The 23,069-nt window shown below is 42.2% G+C and overlaps 1 protein-coding gene and 1 non-coding gene across 17 annotated transcripts in view; one reads left to right on the top strand and one right to left on the bottom strand.

Moving 5' to 3' along the window:
• Window positions 1-23,069, bottom strand: part of clasp1a (cytoplasmic linker associated protein 1a) — a 99,105-nt gene that overhangs the window by 69,571 nt on the left and 6,465 nt on the right. For all 16 annotated transcript variants that reach the window (XM_015358458.2, XM_015358466.2, XM_069196591.1 and 13 more), the window contains exons 3-7: window positions 4,460-4,538; window positions 4,199-4,302; window positions 3,707-3,798; window positions 3,163-3,238; window positions 1,668-1,765 (exon numbers count right to left, since the gene is read on the bottom strand). In XM_015358458.2, the coding sequence (XP_015213944.2) occupies window positions 1,668-1,765; window positions 3,163-3,238; window positions 3,707-3,798; window positions 4,199-4,302; window positions 4,460-4,538 (449 nt within the window). The remainder of the gene's footprint in view (window positions 1-1,667; window positions 1,766-3,162; window positions 3,239-3,706; window positions 3,799-4,198; window positions 4,303-4,459; window positions 4,539-23,069) is intronic.
• LOC138242125 (U4atac minor spliceosomal RNA) lies at window positions 5,179-5,307 on the top strand. The gene has a single exon (XR_011191380.1). It is a non-coding gene; the product is annotated as a U4atac minor spliceosomal RNA (small nuclear RNA).

The following is a 23,069-nucleotide window of genomic DNA, read 5'->3' on the forward strand; positions in this document are numbered from 1 at the left end:
TTGTGGAAGTTTTATTAAATTAGACACATGTCACCCACTATTATCCCGCCAGTCCATGGATCCCCAAATTTGCCTCACAGCACAGCACTAACAATCCGTGTCAACCACTTCCATGCCAACACTCACCCAGCTCTTTCTACACTGCTGTCAGAGCAAGCCAGTCATTCAACAAGCTAACAAGGAGCTGTTAGATCATGGATTCTGTACCAGCACTATATAGCACAAGCCTTTCCTGCCGTTACTCTCCACGATGTCGATGCATCTTCTCACTTCCTACCCAGCGTCATGATTTATCCATCGCAGCTCTTAGTCTCAAAGGGTCAGATTACAGAACTGTTCTCTCAGCACGGTACAGGGCTCAGTCCATCTGAAATGCTGTTGTGCCAGATTGTCAGAAGACTCCATTCCCACACAGCCCAATAAGATAAAAGGAACTAAAAGGACACTCCGGAGATCCAAAGAGCCCCATGTTCTTGGCTGAAACCAGCAACGAGGAAAAACTAACTTTATTACAGGTAAGCCAAGAATGGCTTATCATATACAGTATGTTCAAAATTCTCTACCAAAAGGCTTTTTTCAGTGAAAACCAGGCTTAAAGCAACCAATAATCTGGTTTATGATTTGATTTTATCCCATCATTTTAGGATAATTGTCATTCTCTATATAGTAAAGGCTCTAGTTAATTAAATAAAACTTATTTAGGTAAACGTATGCCAATATTAAATAAAATATAGTAGTTCAGGTGGGTAGCTGCGTCAGCATGCGTAGGCTGCAAAGGAACAAGTAATAGGTTTATTCCATGCTGAAAAAAAGAAGAAAGAGAACACAACGTTTCGGCCGTGGAGCCTTCTTCAGGTGTCACACCTGAAGAAGGCTCCACGGCCGAAACGTTGTGTTCTCTTTCTTCTTTTTTTCAGCATGGAATAAACCTATTACTTGTTCCTTAAATAAAATATGTCATGCTTAAAAGTGATAAAAATAATTATTTACTGCACTGGCAGGAGTGTAACCTGTAGTAAAATAATTGCATACATGTTGACCAGACAGCACTGCATTTAATTCTTTTATAACACCAAAGTTCAGATTAAAAAAACGGTTTATAAATTAAATAATTATTCAGTTTCTGTCATCTGGTAGAAAACTGGCCTTTAACTGACAAGAAAGTCCAGGATGGTAACATAACAGCTGAGTCATGCTTGCTTAAAATTAGGGGCTAAATTCTTTCTAAATTAAATGGTGACCTAACCAACAGACGGCCCATGGAACAATAACGACACTCCCAAAGCCTGCATGGACCCACAGCTATAGTAAATGAAATGTAAATTTCAAAAAGTCAATGAAAGGAAAATGTCGCACAGACTGCAGCAAAATTAACATGCACTGCCTGATTTGCTCTAAACACCAAAGTTAATCTATTTTTAAGGAAATCCAGTTTCAAGTCTGATGAGCGCAAATATGTCCTCGGGTTTTTATGAGTAACGGTGACTATTAAATGATTAAAAGCTGCTTACAAAGTGCAGGACAGCCACACGAGAGCTAGGACCTAGAAGCACAGTCCCGAGGGAATTTCGTATTCTGTGACCGCGCCGGCAGCACGTCCCCAAGGCGCATGCAGAGAGGAGGAGCCCACTGCAGCCCCTGCGGCGAGCAGTGCAGTGAGGACGTACCGTGACTGTGGTAATCCCTTCTTACTGAGATCCACCCGCACTCTCTCCCCTACATGTCTGTAGATCTCCACAAGGCTGGTCATCGCCCCATCCCGCACCTGCGGACAAACACACAAACACCCCTCTCAGCGGATAATACATCCTGGGGGAAAAAAGGCTCATACAGAACTCATTGAAAACGTAGTTTCTTTCTTTTACAAAACAAACTCAAAAGGGTTTGAAAAACCACAAATTATTTTTCATTCTCCAAATTAATACTTCTCAATTAAATCTGGCCTGCTACAAGCATCACATCCCTCCCCCAAGTGGAAGTTTCTGAGACTAGTGAAGCTGCGTTTCTACTTGAAGAACAGACATTTCAGAATCGAAACATCCAGTGCCTTGAGAAACTATTCAGACCCTTGTACAGTTTCACATTTTGCTGCTTTCAACTTTGCTGACATGACGCTTTGAACTCGTTATACACAAAGCTTACTCCACACACTCAAAGCAAAAAAAAAGAAGTAAACAGCCGTTTAATATGAAAGAAAAATGGTATGATTTAAAACGTTTTCTAACCCTTTGCTGTGGCAAACAAATTCTCTGATCAGTAATTAAATCTCAGTAACACAATAAATTGATTGATGGTAGCACAAAGATTTTACAAAATCTGAATTAAGCACAAAATGGTGGACTTTGGGGAAAACTGCAAATTTAGGAAACCAGAGAGGGAGGCCACTGCGAGGCCGCTGACACATTTAAAAGAGTTACAGAGTTCAATGGTAGAAAATGTGCATCAGTCAGTAATACCAAGCACTCTTCACTAAACTAGCCTGCAAGAAAGCCTTCCAGTTGCAATTGTGCTGCCACCAAATACAGAGCTCACGGGTCTGAAAACGTACGCAATCAACATATTTCAGTTTTCTTTTCAGTTTTTGCCGAAATTTTACTGTGACTATCTTATATCTCACCCTTAGAAATCTTTGATTCGAGCATTCAGGTTTTGAAGCAAATATTAGACATATAAAACTGTGCAAACATGTAATAGGTAATTTAATGTACTGGAATACACTAGGAATACTTTTGCAAGACACTGTAGTAGAAGGCAGGATGTTAAGATGTAAATGAAAATAATGAAGGCAATCATTTTAAGTAGTAAAGCACACAATACATTTTATAGACTTGCTAGTTTTCAAAGCACAGTATGCTTATAAAACAACATGACCATTTCTTGGTCTAAACGTGACTCATTTCCACCACTGTTGTGTTGCCAGATTTTAATCCCTTCATTCCCTTCAGTTTTGGTGCTTCTTCTACCAGCAGATGGCACTCCAGCAAGAGTGCAATTCTCTTGGTCACCAACAGAGGGCTCTATACGCCTTTTTAGGACACCACCAAAGTAATGTTTACCGCATACCTTAAAATTGTTAGCCTGTCACCCGTTAAACTGTAACACATGCTTAAAACTAAATTAACTGCATTCAAATGCATATCAAAAACCAGAAGCATACTTTACCTGAGACGTTGGATCTCCTAAGAGGTTACATATATGGGGCACAATTTTACTTAGTGTCAAACCTTGAGCTCCGTACCTATAAAGAAAAATGGAAAGGTTTGGTTAAATACCAGTAGAGCAGGTGTTTTACTCATCAGCAACCCCACTGTCAGACCTTGTTCCTGTGTGTGTGTGAACTCCCATTCTCTGTATGTGGTCTTCCTCGCTGTTGTTAGAGTTAGGAAAGTAAATTCCAAAAATCAACTCAAATCAAGTGATGAAAAGACCATATTTCTCTGACTCTTCTGTATGATGTACAACTGGCCCCCAGATGACATTTCGTACTTGAGGGCGGGTGGCAGCGTTTGTATTGTAAACACAACATGCAACAGGAGGAAGAAACTGTTCAGCACTCAGAATGCCAACAGCATGAAACAACAATGGCAAAAAATAACATCTAAATGGAAAGAGTTTAAAAGCTTCACATCTGGAAGAAACAGGTTTACAATTGAGCCCTATTCCATTTCCCATTTTATTTCATGGTCGGCGCTTGCCAATAACTCACGTATTTAGTGTTGCAATAAGGCAAAGGCAGACTCCTTCTCGGGTTCGATTGTTCTTGTGTTTGAAGCCTCCCAGCATCCGATCCCACACATACTGCAGAAAGACCCAGGGTACGTTCATCCAGAGGCATCGGGAGAGAAACACAGTAGCCCCTTGAGAAATTCTCACTGCTGTCCCTCTCCACACACAGGCTGACTAAAGCGGCAAACCAACCCAGGACGTTCCTACACAAGGTCCCTGTGCCGGACGTTGTTTTTTTTAAATAAGGGACCACAAATCTAGTTCTTGCCTTTTTATGTCTGAAAAAAATCGGATTATTCTGCTTTCATGAATATGATGAATTACAATCCACTACTGCGACCACTGTTGATTATCCCCCCTCACAATAATACAAACTCTGGGCTCGGCTGGCTCACATCGCTCAGGCCCAGCAGCTTCGAGAGCCAGAGGGCCGCGCTGCAGGTAAAAGCCCCCAGACAGGGGCGCCACTCGCCTGTGGGTTAGCAGCTTGTTCCATGATCTTCAACAGCAGGGTCTGGTCTTGCTCTCGCACCTGGTCCTTCGCATCCCCTAACCGGTCTATCAGACTGGGCAGGACTGCGGGGAGGAGCACACAACACAGACGTCAGCTCCTAGAGAGGTAAGGGGGCACCCGTTCTCTCTGCGCCCCTATTAGCCCGAGGTCTGAAATGGCCGGAAACGCAATATTGTAGAAGAGACATCCCAGCTCCCCCTGGGGGAGGGGCGGCCGTACCTGTGCCGATCTGTGTCCTGAAGCGCTCCTGCAGCCTCGTCACCAGGGCAGACAGAATGTCCATTCCCAGCAAAGCCACCTGAGGGCAGGAAAGGGGCAGGCGTCAGCGGATGTGATGACGGCTTATTCAGGATAAAAAAGGATTGCCGCTTTCAAGGTCGTTAATGGTGGGAGATGAATGACACGTTTTTTTTAAAGCTGCAATAAAATATGAAATACATAAAAATATTTTCTGCCTACAAAGGATGCATGACTTTCTTAAAGCATGACTACTACATTACTGTGGTAAAACGACAGGATACAATATTTTAGAACTATACACTGTATTCAGGTAACAGTGAATTACTATTCAACAAAAAGTCAACACAAAATAAAAAAACAATTAAAAAGTCATATTGTTTTTCATTAACAAATATATGTATTAGATATAAACTTGTTTCGATATACACCTCTATCAGAACCTCGTCATACGTTCCCCTGTTTAATATTTAAAATACTGTCGCAAAGGATTATGGGTAGTGGTGTTTTTGGTACAAAAAGGGCCAGAACAGCGGCACGTAATGAACAGCTGCCACCGAAAGCAACACGGAAACACTTTAAACACGTTTAGGGTCAGAAAGAGATACAGCTACGAGGTATAACTACATATTACATTTCAAACCATAGATCGGTAGACATGGGCTGACCTGTACTCTGCTGCTACCGGCTGAAAATCGGTAACTATCCTTGTCTTGGGGTGGCGCGGCTACTCAATGAGCGTCTAGCGAGAGCAGCCCTGCTAACACCATACCAACACATTCGCATCACCTGGACAATCTTGCCCAGGCAATGGTGCAATTTTTGGAACCTTTTATTAACCAGTGGAAAAAAGAATGGAAAATAAGTTACATCGCAGTGCCCTCTAATGGCGCGAATCAGTATTTCAGTCATCAGCAACATCTTTCTCATCTTCAAGTCAGGATGAAGCAGACATGACCATTATACGTATATCACCGAGATGATAGGTGCAAAGATATGTTGTTATACAGAAAAGGGTTTAATAGTTATTGGATATAGGCTCTCCACTCTCACACTGACTTTATTTGACCAATTCATGCCATGTTAACATACTACTATAGTAATAGTAATACCATGATAGTAATATGGTAACAGATACTCCCATTTTATATAAAACAGGTTAATCCCAATATACATCCTCCGATCTTCACTCCAACAGAAGTCACTGTAAACATTACACCTACTGTATATTCAAACTTAGTAATAAGAAATAACCAGTTCATTGAGTTTTTAAATTGATTGTCTAAAACTATGAACTGGGAATGACAAGCCGTGTCAAAAAACTGGCAAAAAAATAAGGGTGTCTGTACTCTCGCTGCAGATTAATTTCAAAGGAATTTGCATTACTCACAGCTATTTAAAACCTACACCAATCTACAAGCCTGATTCGCTGGAGCTCCAAGCACGGGAAAATCTAGTAATTACAGGCCTGACGATCCAGAAACAAAGAACAGATCTGAATTTTCACATCAAACTCCACTAATTCCTACTGTAATTAAGGGGTTCCAATAATTGCTCTCTTCTCTCCTTTTTAAAGAGACCCGTGCTCTTTTACCAACACGGCTGTGCGTCTGAAACCCCTTAAGGAGTCGGACTCTGCAGCTCCTCCTCACCTACCTCCACAGCTGGCCTTTTGGCACGTCCCTGTGACAGCATCACCGAGACACCCTCCTCTCCCAGAGCTGGTTGTGGGCCAGGAGCACTCCAGGGCTCCCTGCTCGCTGCTGTGCCATCCCCCCTCGGCCTGCCTCTCTGCCATGCTTCCTTCAGCCTGCACCACACTCCCTCCTCCAGGAAGCCAGCACCATCCTGCCCTGCCCATCCAGCTGATGTCTTTCCAGTGTTATAGCCGTTATAACTCTTACTTTACGTGCTTTACCTAGAGTTTCACTGCAGGATTCTACCCCGCCAGCGAATCCTTCAGGACCCAGTGGTGGCGATGCACTCGTCATTCCTCTCCCAGTTTAATTTGGTCTTCTTGAATCTAAGCTTCTTTTTCACCTTCATCTTGTGCGCTATTTCTAAATCTGCTATGAGCAATTACCCCATTCTGCATCGAGACACTGCAAATCAATTCTGACTCAATTCCAAAGGCTGGTCGCAACTCATCTGACACGTAGGGACAGGCTGGGAACCGGGGTAATATCAGGGTAATACCAAGCAGCTGGATCCCCAAGTGTAGGTCAGGATTTGAAACTATATCTGGAACACAAAGGTGATAAATAGGTGAACAGATATCGCCACAAAGCTCCACCCTTACTTGAAAAACCACTTCTAAGTCCAGTAATAATGGGCCTGATGAATCCCAGCCGATGTGACAGGTGAAATGATTTTGATAAGCTTGGAGAGCCACACATCGGCCTTTTAACAATGGAAAAGAAACACACAGAGCAGGGTGCTCACTAAAAACCAGAACTCTTCATGACCAGGGGCAATGGAAATGTTTTAAACCACCGATGCATCTCTCGTACAAGCAAAATGAATCAATACTTCATTCTATTCTGAATGCAGAGAAAATGTGGGCTTCTCACATTAAAAAAGCTCTTAAATCTTAACATTGCTCTAGGTAGTAGTATATTATATTTCTCACTGAATATTAAATAAACATTGTCTTGCTACCCTTGTACCTAACGTCTAAAAAAAAATCTGAAAAAGAACAACTTCTGATATTACACTAGCTGTTATATTAATATTTAAAAAGTGATTACCCACAGTTCCGGGGTCAACAGTCTTGCTGAAATAAGTGCTCAGAGTCACTGCTGTTCAGTTACATCTGATTCGGAGGGATCACGCTATACTTTTTACTTGTTCATCTATCATCGTGATTGTGTGAAAACTATTAATAAACAACCAGTCCACAGATGGGACTAATATATTGTCCTTGCTCTCCTGACCACTGACAATGTGTAACACTCATCGTGCACATTGGTGTTCCATAATCAGTCATCCTAGTGACTGAGAGGGCATTGTGAATCTGGCACCATCTCCATTTACTGCACCAGGCAACAGTGAGCTGTGGTGGTCATGTCCTGCCTGAAACAGGGCTTTTTCCTGAAGAAACAGAAACTCTATCTCACTCATGTAAAAGCACAGAAACTTATCCCCTCACTTTAGTGAATAAAAACACCCACAAGCAGCTGTCTGAAGTTTCCCTCAAGGAATTAGTCATTTGTCATTCTGAATGGAAGCAGTTCAGCAATACTGAAGTGTAGTAGAAAAACTCTTCTTTGCTGTAGATACTAAAATATTTTTTATGATTTGCTACATCTCCAGATATCTTGAAGCTATTTAGTAATTGAGGGTTTCCATCTCATAGTATAACTGGGAAGAAAAAGCAAGTCCCCTTTAATTGTATTTTTACAATTGTAATTGTAAACTTTAAAGGCAAGTTTAAGACAGCACTGTTATACTGGAAATATGATTTTGTTCTTGAAGCTGCAGTACTCAGTTTTGCAACATTAGTGAAATGTCAAAGATTTGGAAAGTCCTTTTAAACCTTTCAAAGCATTTAAACCCTTTCTCAGCAGGGCCCTTTAATTCTTGCAAATCACTTTACATAATTATAAACCATGGACACTTAAGTCACTTTAGCCACCCAGGTTTAATGACAAAAAGCTTTCGCAAACTAAACCTTCATTGAAAAAAAAACACTCCTTCTGTCAATATTTCACCTGTCTGCCAGTCCCTGTAAGAGGATTCCATTGGTATACGTACAGAAGTCTCACATCCAGAACCTTCAGTGCAGGTGCCCTATCTCAGTAATGCACGATTCTCAGAAGGACACCAACAGGACAGCAAGCAAAACGCATGCTGGCTTTTCCAACTTTCAAAATATTCGGAAAGCTTCAGTAAAACAGGAACCAAATCTTCTAAAGCAGTCTTTAATTAATAACATGTTCTTAATGTAGTGTTCAATAAGTGATAACAGTAGAAGTTCCATATTTCAAGAATGGGTGTACAAGCCTTGGACCTCTCAGTACCTTTACAATGCAGACCTTGCTTTACAATCTGGGATTGAAGGGTCATTCGGCTAAGTGTGAGGCTACAAACTGACTATCTCTAGAGGATCAGACACTAGAGGATTTAACTCTCACTCTATTTCTCTCCAGCTGATAAGACTGGTGTTTTCAGTACTTCACAAGTCTGGGAAAATACTGCATCTATGAAGGAGTTTACATCTAAGTGGACAATGCAGCTGCGTGTCGCCAGGAAGCTTCCACAGGACACAGCCATTTTGGCTCTGCTCGGCAAGAATTGTCACTGAGCCAAAATGGATACTGATAGCTCAATAATTGAACACTGCAGTTGGCAAAGACACTCGAGGGCCCGGCTGAGAAATTTAGTAAAATCAGAGCAGGGCTGTCTTTTGGGAAAAGAAATGCAAAAACAGAGGGGTTTTGATAAAAAAAAAGGTAGACAACACACAGTGAAACTCTGTTATGTGAGTTTTAGAGGAACAGATATAGCCCTATAGCAGAAAGGAAAAGACAACCTAAAGTATAAGCAGGACTCCAAAAAAGGGAGTCCTGCAGGACTTCTCCTGAATTTCCACGCTTCACTTAAGGCCACAGTGAACTGAGTAAACCGAGTTCCACACTCTGCAATCCCTTAACATGCACGGAAGATATGCATTCTCTCAGCAGTGTCTCATCATACCCACTGCTGAGAACTTCACTAATATCTGCGACCAAGGCATCTCTCTCAGCCTTGTAGCACCATCTGCTGCAGCAGTCACATGTTAGGCCCGGCCTGCCTCACAGCTTTATTGATTTTTGCAGTGTTAGTCTGCTTCAGTACAACTACTGCATGTTTGCACGTGCCTTTTCGGCTACAGTTGGGGGAAACAATACCACTGTAATAGGGTATTTCTGACACTCAGAACTGACTGAAGCAAGTTAAATAAAAATCTAAACGAGCAGGCCGATTAATAAATCATCAATTAGTACTGGAGATGTTCTGGAGAGCTCAGCTGGAATGAAAACCAGCAGACTCTTACAATTTAATAGAGCATTAGTACTTTGAACTGGAAAAAAAAAAATCCATCCAAAAAACCTGCAATCCGATCTGGAAATCCTGTTAAACTCTATAGAATTTAATCTGAGAAAGATACCCACTCTCAGGTTTATAAACAGCTCAACAACGACACAGACTGTGGAAAATGTCAGACGTACAGTACAAGGGCATTTTAACAGGCCACAGATGTGTGAGGACTGCAGAGCTCAATGCCAAATGATGTGCCCCCTCTGAACCACTGGCATTATCACACTGCCTGTGAGACTACACACACATCCTCCCTTTTCAGCAGCAGCCCTGAAAATACTGGCCATGCATCACTGGAGAACCCCCCCATCTGGAATCAGGGCATTTGATTCTGTTTTTTTTTTTTTATAAACTGCTGATGCCAGAAGCTGTCCACACCGCTTTCTCAGCAGAGGTGACATAAAAAGCACAGGATCACTCAGGGAAGTGGTCCTGAAGATGCTCACAAAACCGTTGCTGTAATAATACATTAATAGTTTCATTTTATAGGCCAGCTGCAAAAGCAATCTCGGACCACTTTAAAACACAGTCATTTCCAGTTACAGAAAAAACTTTATTAAGATTAAGATGACCTTTATTAAGATTAAGAACTTTTGCCACTTATTTATTCACAATCAGGAAATCTATTACTAATGTTTTCAAAAGTGAAACAAAAGTGCACAGAGACCTACTTGGTCAATGATGCAATCTTAGTACTTCAAAATATAACCCCTATGTGCCCCCTTCATAATGACAGAAATTAGATTACTGGAGTTCCTTTATGTTTTAAGCACTGAGTGACAGCAGGCAAAATTATCCCCCCCACACTGAAGCTGTCCTCTGAGAGACATTCATTTGATACAACTCTTCTTGTTTTTCTTATGAGATAACACGTCTATGCAGACAGGTCTCCAGATAGTGATGTTGTCCATTTTTCCTGATTCATCACAAGCTAAAAACCTGGGTGCTGAATTAATGATCTATCTGATGGCTGGTTACATCTGTGGCCTCCTACAGCCCCCTCACATGGCATCTAACTTCTTGAAACATTTTGTTTTTAAACTCTCTGAAAGGGTGCGTAAATGTTTAGAGAAAGACGATAATTTGACAGGTTCACCCTCGGTGAACTGCTGTCCTCTTTCATGATCTGCTGGGCTGCCCCGAGCTGGATGCCCTTGTCTGCTCTGCCGACGGGTGTGTGCTCTCTTCACTCTGCTTAGCACTGTGGCTCCAGCCTCAGCACTGTCAGCAGGAGTCTCTCAGACAAAGCAGAAGTCTGGCCAAGCCTGAGACCAAATCATCTGTCCCTGTTCAGGACATCACAGCAACACATTTTTTTGTGGCTATTAAAACAAACACAAAATTAAATACTAAAGGCAAACGGATAGATTATTTAAGTGTATGTTTTCAATAAGATTCAGCAGGCAGCAGGATATACCTGCTTGACATGAGCCCCAGACATGATCTCCTCAAACTGCTCCCCTATGAATAGGGCACACAAAGATTGCTAGAAGCAAGGGCACGATTTAATTGCACTGCTGACCATTCACATGTCTCTGCACTACAAAAAAAACAAACCTGGAGCACGTCGCTAAGCACAATCTTTCCTCCTGCAGCAAAGTACAGTGGGATTCCCTTAGGCTTCTGAAAAATGTCAGGCCAGTTTATAATGGATTCTGCACCAACATGCAGAGGTTTTTTTAATAAAAAAAAGCAGAGCAGAGCAAACGTGGAGGGTTTCAGAGACCTGCACGGTAAGGATCCAAATCTTTCCACTCAAAAAGATTCATACCATGACTCAGTCCAAAGCACTACATGTGGTTTACTCCCACTGTGCAAGTATAACATCAACCCCACATCAGCCTACAAATATGTACAATACTGGAAGAAATGAAGAAACAGAAACAATGCTTCATTCTCTTTTAGATAGCCGACTGCAAGAAAACCACAGAATCTGATCATGTTCCTTATACTCAGACAATCATTATGCAAAGTGTTGCAAAAGATGCAAAAAGCTCACAGGAATTAAGGCGGTCGTCTGTCTTTAAAAATAGAGATAGCAGTCAATCCAGTCTATTTCTGCTAAATCCGTCTAAACTTGTTTACCATCGTTGAGACAAGCATAGATTTAAGCCAAAAAATAGTGCACGTTCCAGCTCCTGACACTTGGTATAATACTCTAATAAAAATAAGAGTCCCAACATCAAAAGCGCCTCCAAAACCACAGACGATTATGCCAACTGCAACTTTCCTTTCCAGACTTTCATGATCAATTTTAAAATGTATAATTGGTTGCTGGGTGGCACAGTGGTCCAGAGGTTAGCATTGTTACCTTGCAGCACTGGGGCCCTGGGTTCAGTACCCGACGTGCTTTCTGCCTGGAGTGAGTATGTTCTCCTCATGTTTGCATGTATTTCCTCCTGGTGCTCCGGTTTCCTCTCTCAGTCCAAAACCACACTGGTAGGTTATCTGCCTTCTGGGAAAACTGGCCCAGGTGTGAGTGCGAGTGTCTTTGCATGCCCTGCGATGGACTGGTGCCCCATCCAAGCACCCAAGAAATGATGTGATGATAACTGGTTCGACAACCGGCATTTTACAACCAATACTGTCTTGCTAACAGGACAGCAGGAGGATATCGTACTGCCACTAAACAAACAGAAAGGAAATGGCCACTGTTGGGGTGACCACATTTCCCCGAGCTGAGGAAGAGGCACCCAGCTTTCTGCGGGACAGCGAGCTCTGAAAACACTGCCCATCTTAAATACAGGAGTGCACCGTTCGCTACGGGAACAGCCACAGGATACAACCAGAATCTCAGCCCTTGGTTACTTAAACTGGCTCTGGTAACAGTTTGGTATGACACAAGAAATTCGCTGGAGGATTTTTTTAAAAAAAGTCCATGAGAAAAATAAAAGACTGTCATTTCCATAATAAAACGGAATAACATATTATTATTACAATGGAATGCCATAAGAAATGGCCAGATTAAAAACATCCAAATGCACATATTCTTGGCAACCCTTGGAGATTTGTTTCTACAAGAATGTTACTACTGTAGTGGTGTTAACTACGAAGGCTGTTTGATGGTATTTGTCATTAGTTAAGGGGTTAACTTAACGAGCGATGAACTTTCTTTCACTACATCTGAGAGACTGGAGGGTCCTGGCCCTGGGTACGCTGCCTTTCAGGGTCCCATCAGGGGCAGAAGGGCTCAGGCTTCATTGAGAGGCTGTCTGTTGCACCTGTCTGTGTTACTATAATCAGGCCAGAGCTCTTCCTCTGGACAGTACATACCTCCCCTTTTATGACCATTCAGCCACTCGGCAGATGGGCCTGACCCGTGAGAAGACAGGAGCTGCGCTGTGAACCACAGTGGGGGGTTTACCTGTCACACAAGTGACAGAGTCTCTTTCCCAGTCCAATACCGCAAGGAGCTCCAGAGCCAGAGGGAAAATCAGATCTCTTTCAGCAAGGGAACATTCACTATTTAATAGGATCTAAATTCACACAGTAAACATCTCAGTATTCTGAAGTTCCTACCGAAATTTCAAACAATCCTATGATGGCAGCTAGCATTTCTTTTGAAATGTTTTTTTTGCTTGGGGTTAGCAGAACCTGGGAAATGTACCCCCAAAGCAGAAATAAACCAGAGTGTTGGCTTCAGCCATACGGCCAGAGAGCTGGTTCCACACTCCCACAGCCCTTTAGGTTAAGAAGTGCTTCCTGTTCTCAAGTTGAAATGTCTTTGCATATAGTTTCCACTCGTGTCCTCTGGTTTGTGGTGCACAGCTGATTGCAAAGTACGTTGTTGCTTGGTTAAAAAACTGACAAGTTGGTTAGGCAAGACCTTCATTCATTTCTAAATTCACAGTACTTATTCCATAACTTTAGGGACATCAATACAATGGATCCTGTAATTTACTTCAAGAAAAAAAAACTATCCTAAGTGAACCAGCAATTGTCAAATATCTACATATCTACTGAACAAGACACTAAAGAACCAGCCTGTGCTTAACCTGGTCAAATCCCACTAACCAATATGCCTTTTAAGACCAGTTACAAACATGCCCGCTGATCCGATTTGGATGCAAGCAGCTAATTTATCTGAGGATTTAGTCTTTCAAGCCATTTCTCGAAAGAAGAAAGAAGTATTGGCGCAGCAGCATGGCTGGTTCGCTGGATTCAGACACCCACACAGACATTTACAATCCGTTCATTTGACATATAATTAGATACACACTGCAGATTAGTTGCTAATCCAAAATTATAGATTGCCGTAGTTAAATCTGAAAGACCAGCAGAGATTAACAAATGTTTTCTTTCCTCTCGCCTTTTTATTTTTGCTGAATCATTAGTATAAACATGACTTCAATTCTTTACACTTCTAGTCAGCAGTTATAAAAAAAAACCTGAAACACTGAGAAGTAACCCTGCCAAAAGCTTGAGCTGGAGATAAGTGTATTCCTGGACCATTAGCGCCTTCTAAAAACACTTCCTGTTTTTACCAAGGAACAGCCTCCACAGCACTGAGCTGGCAGAAAATCTTCATGGAAGCCACAGCATCTTGCAAACAGTACTGGAAGAGCGCTGGGGATTTTTCTTCTGCCGAACTTGAGAAAATAAGGTAAATTAAATGCAGCCTTTCGTTCTCTCTTATTTAAACACCGAGCGAAAATTTCACTGCACATTCGAAATTGAACTCCCAAATAAGCTCGCGCAGGACTATGGTTCGCCCTAGCCAGTGCAGATCGCAGTGCGAGTGAATGAAAGCAGCTGTCTGCTCTGCCCCCTGCAGCCATGAGCCTGGTGTTCTGGAGAGCACTCGACGGGAGTGGGCCCAGGCCAACAGGAATGGCCCGCGTGCTATCTCAACAAAACCCGGGCGACAAAACCGCAGTTGCCTGCTTTTTTTTTTGTTGCCCAAAGAGACCTCATTACTCTCCAAGCAAAGCTACACGTCATTCTTTGTCAGTGACCTATTAGAAACCACGCTGAAATCTGTATAGTAGAAAATTATTTTTAAAATGTCTTCATGCTGTATAAAACCTCTAGGACTGTGTCCTGTCAAACCTGTATACATATATCATCAGTTCAGTCTGAAAGGCTTTACATGCACAGCTGTTGTAAAGCACGGGTTCTGGAACACTGTCAAACACAGGCTGGTTTGTAGGACTATTTTAAACCAAGGACTTCATTATGCTGCTATGTACAATTGGCTCATTCATAGGTTACAATTGTGATCTAAATGGATAAAAATGTTGATCTGTCGTGTTGGACTAAAGAGTGGCTTTCAACGTCTGCCGAGATAGAACTTCCAGCAATTAAAGCACTCGTACAGCCCGATTCAGGGGTCACTAACTAAAGGCCAAGACACATTCCAGGTACAAAGAAAAGCAATATTTGAGAAAGAACAAGAAGTACAGGAACACAGCAGGCTGTGGCAGCTGAGATCCACATCTTCCTCGAGTACCTTCCTCTACATGTTTTTTGTGCTCAAACAGGCACTGATTTCTCTGGAACCTTCTCGACCAACAGTCTGCTGGGAAGTGAACTGTCAATTTGTCAATGACTGAACAAAAAAAACTGGTACCGTCAATCAATATCCTGTATCAATATCAAGGTCAGTAATCTGTCTGGCCTAAAAACTAATGCTTGTGATTTTATTACAGTATTCCAAACCAGCATTTTTATTACACTGAAATGCTTGCACCTACTAACCAACAGGAATTCATGTTCTCACTTTTTAACAAAACACCACAGCTAAAAATCAACAGCATTGTACACTATACAGTTTGACCTAGTTCAAAACTTGATTTGAATTCTAGGATACATTTTTTCAAGTGATATTTGAACCTGTTTGGAAACAGGTCTTGAATTAGACAAGCTGCCAATGAGTAAACTTAGAAACGCCTAACCCTTATGAAAAATACTGTGTTCGTTCAACGACATGTGATATAAAAGAAGTTTTGATTCCAAAACAGTTGATATGCTTTATTCAAGTGCCAACTACAGCTACTAAAATAATATATTCTCTGTGCATTCTAAGCTTAACCATTCATGATCTACTTAACTCTTACAAATTCTTGGAAAAAATAATGGCAAGACTACTTTCCAAACAATTTATTCATTATTCTCATTGCATGTCTCAATAAAAAAAAAAATGATATTGGTAAACACATGATGTACCATAATAGAATTCTACGTATTCACTTGCAGAGAAAGCTAGTTAAATGCAAAATATATCATCACGTTTTACTTCACTAACTCAAAAATTATCATCAGAGCATTGCAAAAACATAACATTAGTGAATTACACAATCACAAAGGCCTGAAACACGGCCATCTGAAGTACACAATGAAACCAAATAACAAACGTCATGACTTACAGACTGTATAATATTGATAAGTCAGAATCTACATACTGTGTGCACTTTTGAAGGTGAGGTCATGCAGTCCCCATGACTGTCACTGAACCCATACCAAAGGGCAGACATGATCTGACAACTTATTGTTTCTCTCCTTCACTGTGTCTGCCTCTGATGGAAGCTGTTCACCGCCTCTGGCCATTGACAAAATGCTCCTCAACTCTCCTGAAGCAGCCCGAGAGACTACCTCACCACACTGTGGCCATAACAGGTGGTCTTCTGGTCAGGCAGCATGCAAGCGCAGAGCCCTGAATCTGACCGGATATCAACAGGATCACGCTACAGATAAGCAGGGTGACTTAGAAATGGATTGATACTGCTTTTCTGAAGAGGAAGACAATATTCCAATAAATTACTAATATAAACCAACACCCAGAAAAGAAATAAGTTAGAAGCCAGCACACATATAGTCACTTTTCCATTCAGGATAGCATTCAACGACGATGTGATCGCCAGACTAATTAGATACAGTACTAGTAACCAAACAGGCTAGACTAGCCAAATGGCCTTCTCTCATTTGTAACGTTTCTTATTACAAGCCAACAAACACATATGACAACATATAACAAGTTCACAGGGTACTTTGCGTGGAGAACAGAGGCTGATTCATTTGCTATGGACACAGCTCTACACAGCCAGGATGTATGAAACCGTAGTTTCTAATATACCAACAAGATGTTCGAAAACACGAGTGAAAGTCAACACTGATTTAGAAAAAGTGGGCTTTGCTTAACTGAACTGTTACAGTGCTCTTTAAACAAGCAACAGCAGAAATAGGCAAAGATTTATAAACAAAATGAGAAACCATGAACTTGAATAACCCACTTACAAAAAAAAACTTAGGTATCAACCAAACAGGCTCAAATTAGATCAAATGGACCCCTGTCATTGTTGCATTTCATATATACTTACAACGTGGTTTTGGAACTTGGTCACATTTCAACACAAACCGCATTTCTGATAGTACCTCAAGAAAACAGGACACAAGGCGATTCGGGAAACCAAATAAAGTGCCTCAAAACTGCAGAGTGGAGAAATGCTATACTATAACATCACAAAATTATTCACAGCAATCAGCTTCACCACCAGTAGTGAAGAGCTATTTTAGATATGTAGGGGCACATTGCAATTGCAATTGTGGGAATTACTTGATTACTTATTTGAAAAAACTAACAGAATCAAATCCACCCATTATCAAAAAGTCACAGCCATTCGGAGATGATCCCAGAAGTATAGGGTCCAAGCTGGGACACACCCTGGACATGATTCCAATCCACTGCAGGACACATAAACACATACTGTACAAGTACATGGGGACAATTTGGAGATCCTAGTTAACCTAGCCAGCACGTTTCTGGAAGGCAGGTGACGACTAGACCTCTGGAAAAAACCAACACCATACAGAAGGTGCCCATGTCCTTAGTCGAACCCGGGACCAAAGAGCTGCAAGGCTGCAGCACTAACCATCATGCCAATGTGCCACCTAAATTGGCACCATGACTCACCAAAAATGGAAGGATTGCAGGGAAACAGTATGTTTAACAAGCAAAACATTAACTACAGATCTTCTCTCACGTAAACTTGAAGAAATTAAAAGGTCACCTTACGAGTAGGTCAATTGACAAAAGATGCCAGTTTTTATTTTTACGTATGCTTTCAGAATCTGAGAATCAGTGCTCCAAAAGGGGTGTCCCTGCTTACAGAAGCAAAGAAGCACTACGCAGACACCTGCAGTTTCATTAATCTGGACAGGCACAGCCTGCAGCAGCTCTGAGATGTCACAGCACCACAGCTCCATCCCAGACAGTCACTTCTTAATGCAGGTACGCCGCACAGAGAGGGATTTCATCATCTGCACAGGAAACGTGCCACGAATGCGTGCGAACAAGATGAACTCCTCTTAGTGGCCTCCTCTCCTTTGTAACCATTCTTATGCCTTAATGGCGCAAGTGGAAACTTAAGGGAGGTTTTAAACAGGCTGGGAACAGGAGGCATTTCATTACACGAAGGGGGACTGGAACCAGCCATTCTGTCAAACTTGACTCAATAGATTCTCCCAGGATCCAGCTGATTGGGAAGCCTTGCACCTCCTAGCTGCTAGTGAATGTACAACCTCCGTGGGCTGAACGGTCTCTCGTTGGTACTGTGGCACACGGGGCATACAGCCACTTCAGTGACATCCACGCCACTGGAAATCTTCAAATTAAGGTTAAAAAAAACCTTGCTTCTTTAAACTCCTTCCACCATAAAGCAAGAAAACATAACATTCATTAGTCCATAGCTGAAGTTGTCTCCAGACAGAAATATTATTAACACTTGAAATACAAAAGGGAGTGCTGTTAATGAAAACAAACTAGCTGACCAATCGTCTTCCATGTCTATTTCGTCTTATAATGGGATCTATTCGTCTCAATGTTCAGATTAGCCACTGGCTGTGTGGACTTCTGATCCGTTGTCCTCTGTGTGCTTCATTTAAATTAGCCAAGAGACAATTCATTAAAAAAAAAAATATTGACTCATGATGGATGCTGCATTGGAGCTCAACTGCTGGATTCATGTTTCTCCCTCTAAGATAACAGCTCACGGTGCTGAAAAGATCAGCCCCTCGAGAAGTTAAACCAGGAGTCCCCCCCCATCTTTTAGACTTGATCCTTGGCTGTTACTAATAAATTCAAGTTTTTCTCATTCTCCATAACACCAAGCTTCTCTTTGGGTCATTTTAATCAAATATTAAATGCATGGGAATGAGGCTGGGGGCACTGCTGCACGCTGAATGGCACCAGGAAAAACTCTGTAGTCTGGACCTCAGCCCTCGTGTTTGTAATAATCCTTGTTGGCAAGACAGGCCCTTACATAACCCAGACTGGAAAAGTAGAAGTGCTTTTTATAAAGGCCTACCTTTTCAAATACTGTTAGCTTGCTTTCAAACAGAAAAAAAAATATTTGCACAAAAACAAAAACACAAGGACCACTATTTGTGGAGCAAAGCTCAAAAACAGAGAGAAGCTCATCTGAATACAGACAGTGATATCACAGGGATTTAAAGGATCATATATTTTAAGCGCAGATATAAAACAAAATCATACAAATGTAAGCAAACCTACAGATTGAAGAATGGTCATTCCAGTATGGTACATACAATCCAGTATCCAGTATGAAACAACATTGCAGAGTTATTACTGTGTATGATTTCCCTAGGCATTAATATAATCCTTGCAGTGCAGACATATAGACCAATTCAGCCACGACTCTAAAAGGACTACTGTAGGATTTTGCACCACTCCTTATGCTAATGACAATGATGAGCTGGTCCTACTAATGTTCTATTGGACTCAGGATAAAAAGCTACCCACAGTGAGTTCCATTTACACTCTACTGGACTCACGAGAACAGCCAGCCAAAGGGAGACCCGAACATAATACTAATTAGTAATAATTGCTTACACTTATATAGCGCTTTTCTGGACACTCTGCTTAAAGAGCTTTACAGGTAATGGGGATCCCCTCCACCACCAATGTACAGCATCCACCTGGATGATGCAACAGCAACTATAGTGTACTAGTACGCTGAACACACACCAGCTCTCAGTGGGGAGGAGAGCAGAGTGATGAAGCCAGTTCAGAGATGGGGATTACTAGGAGGCAATGACTGGTAAAGCCCAATGGGGAATTTCGCCAGGACACCAGGGTTAAACCACAACTCTTTTCATGAAACACACTGGGATTTTTAATGACCACAGAGTCAGGACCACGGTTTTACTGTACCAAAGGACAGCACCTTTTTACAATATAGTGTCCCTGTCACTATACTGGGGCATTAGGACCCACACAGACTACAGCATGAGCGCCCCCTATTGGCCCCACTAACACCTCTTCCAGCAGCAGCCTTAGCTTTCCCAGGAGGTCTCCCCTCCAGACACTGACCAGGCTCACACCTGCTGAGCCTCAGTGGGCTGTCAATTGTGAGCTGCAGGGTGATATGGCTGCTGGCTAGAACACAGATTATTTTGAAGTCGTACCACTGTAATCCTGACTATATGTGTGGTCTCGCACTGTCCCGCTGGAAAACCGACACTTCCTGATTGGCTGGCAGAAAGGTGGAACCAGTGTCTTCACTGGAAATCTGCGACGAAAGACGATTCCACCCCTCTACCCCATTAGTTGGCTTATACTACACACCAGTCAGCGTAATGCTCAACACGATCTCTCCAGACACGGTCTTTCATCAAGACCAGCACTGGTAAAACGACATTCGATGAACAACAAACTCCACTACTCTCTCTGCCCCCACCTCAGAAGTTTTCTGGACCACAAAAGAGTGCCATGTTCCCTTTCATCAGTCGACATCATGAACACTGAATGACCTCCCAGCAAGCAGTCCGCTTTCAATGATGCACAGCGAATCGCCTGACCAGTCGCCGCAGATGGATCAGGTGAAGGTCATGGTTCTGGGCTGACATGGTAACTTTCCATCTTCCACCATGAGCTTTCCTCTCCCCCAAAAGAGCTGGTTTCTCTGGACGAGTCTGCTGAATGCTGATGCAGAATGTCTCATTCTCCAGGAAACGACATGGAGACGAATGATTACATATCACCACTAATTCCGACAACAACCCAGCAATTTTTATCATTTTATACTTTTCTTATGTTGGCTCCAAACATTTCTGAACAGCCATTTATTTTGATTCTCAATCAAGCTATTATTAACAGACCTCAAAAAATACTAAGCACCTATCCCAAACTACTTAACTATTTAACTCACTATTTAAACTGCAGGCTACATAACAGTATGCACGCATCACAGAGGTTACGGATATAAAACTTATGTTCTAGTTTTTCTCTGAATCAGTACAGAAAACCAACAAAATTCCAAAGGTCCAGCAACTTGTTTTTACATGACACATAATACTGTACAGAGGCAAACAGAAGAACCTCACACAGTATAAAATGCCCTTCGCTCAAGAAAGATCATATTGCAGTGAGCTGGGAAAGAATTTCTTACCAAAAGAATTTCACAGATGGAAAGGCTTCACTGAGCATATTTGTTTAATATGTCTGGAGGAGGGATAAACTACGATGTTTCCACATTCCTCATAATCACAGAAGTCACCTGTCAAGGACAAATACATAGGACACACATGCATGGAGATACTTGTTTCCCAGTATGTATTTATATTTTAATTCAAAACAAGATTTAATTTTCATTGGTTATTGTGGTGAAGTTCAGATGACTTCACAAGACCTTTCCACCAAAACGGCTTCTGGAATTCAAAACCAGGCTGATACAGTAAAATGTACAACAGACTGCATACATTCTCAATAGCAAATAAGAATGTCCTAACTCATGTGCATTTGCAAACACACCAGTTACACTAGAAGAATGACTACATTCCGGATTCAGTCATACCTTCGGTATTTCATACACCTGCTTTGTGATGATGTTATCAGCAAGGCAAAATACAGTGCAGTAGGGCCTTGTAAATGGAAAAGAACATTAGCAAAAGTTCACCAAAAACTGCTCGGTTTCAGTTTTCTTATTTCTGTTCTAATCCTGTCAATTGAGAATGATGGATCTATAGAGATTCATTATGGTTACTGAAGGGAATGAGAAGGGTCTTCTGCACAAAACAGTCAGTTTCCGTAGAAACCGCTACCCCACGGGACCAGGTCCTCTACACCACCTGGACACACAGGTGTTGTTGTGCAAGCCCTGTGGGTAACTGCAGACCGAGCTTCCCCGTTTTCACTGCTGGACACCAGGAGTGGAGCGGCACAGTGGCTTCACAGCCTCGGGTCCCGGGTTCGATTTCCAACGGACAGAGTCTGAAAGCTCCCCCCAGGTTTGAGTGGGGCTGTCGCTGGCAGCTGTTGCTTTGTACACCTACAAGAGGTGTGCTAGTTCTGCCAATCAGCCACTGCGAACTGTCCATCCCACCGGAAAAGAAACCTCATTCGCTCTGTCCGGTCAGGACTGGCCCCAATGTCTTTCTGCCCTACACTCACTGCTGATGTCGATTCGATATGCCACACCAAGAGCCTTGTCCGTGGACAGACAGTTCTAAAATGACGAACTTAAGTTCCGTTTGGAATGCTATGCGCTTCCTTTCGGTCTGTGTAAACTTCACGGTGTGGTCTCCAATAAAACGTGGCTTCACCAGATTCTTCCACCCCTGAAATCCCTGGAGACAGGGCAAGGCGGCGGCACAGCTCAACGCCAGGCAGGTGACTGCCCCACAGCGGGCAAGTGTTCACAGTGGACACAGCAGGCAGAGGCGGCACGCGACCACTCTTCACCTCCTGCAGCACCAGGCCCTCACCTAAACCAGCTGCAGCCGATCAGGGAGAACTGCCCTTCTGCCTGAAGGCTGCAGAGAAACAACGGGCCCAACTCCTTCCCTGGCTGGGACTGTTCTCTAAATATTTACCAGGGCATTAGCAGGAAGGCTGCAGCGCACAAGGCCGTGAGCACTCCAGCAGTAATTAATACACTTGTTTCTTAAATACTGACGAGGTGTAGGGACAGCACTTCAAATCTAAAATCGTAAAAAAAAGTTTTAATGCAGGATTTAAAATGACTGTGTGACATTATGGCTTATGAATATCACCTTTAGGGTTTACAAGCAAAACCAAATTAAAGCAATGACAAGCTATAAGATGCAGCAGTATTTTAAGTTTCATCGGACTGAATCTTGTTTTCCACCTACTTTTTAATAAACAAACTCAGATAAAACTGATGCTGTAAAAAAAAAGTATTTCAATGTTCCACCGTATACGTGTATAAAAAACCACCTTGTTATTTTTCTGCTGTGAAATATTTTTTTTCCCCGAAAAAAGGTTCTATACAATACCTAGTTTATGAATGTGAGGACGCTCTCCAGCTTGAATGTTGTCATGCCGGAATGAGACTACAGGAAGGCTCTACCGTACTGGACATGTCATAAATACAGCAGCCTGGGCATTAGCCTGTCTTCAATACAACAGTGTTAAAACTGTAACAGACAGTTACAGGGTTTGATCCTGTACTACTGCAGTCACATTCAGGTCATGATTCTAATGAGGAGGAGCCTGTAAAACCTTGGATGTAAGCAAAAACGTCTGTGAAGATTGTGA

Source organism: Lepisosteus oculatus, chromosome 12 (genome assembly GCF_040954835.1).
Source record: "Lepisosteus oculatus isolate fLepOcu1 chromosome 12, fLepOcu1.hap2, whole genome shotgun sequence".
In the NCBI taxonomy this organism is placed as follows: Eukaryota; Metazoa; Chordata; class Actinopteri; order Semionotiformes; family Lepisosteidae; genus Lepisosteus; species Lepisosteus oculatus.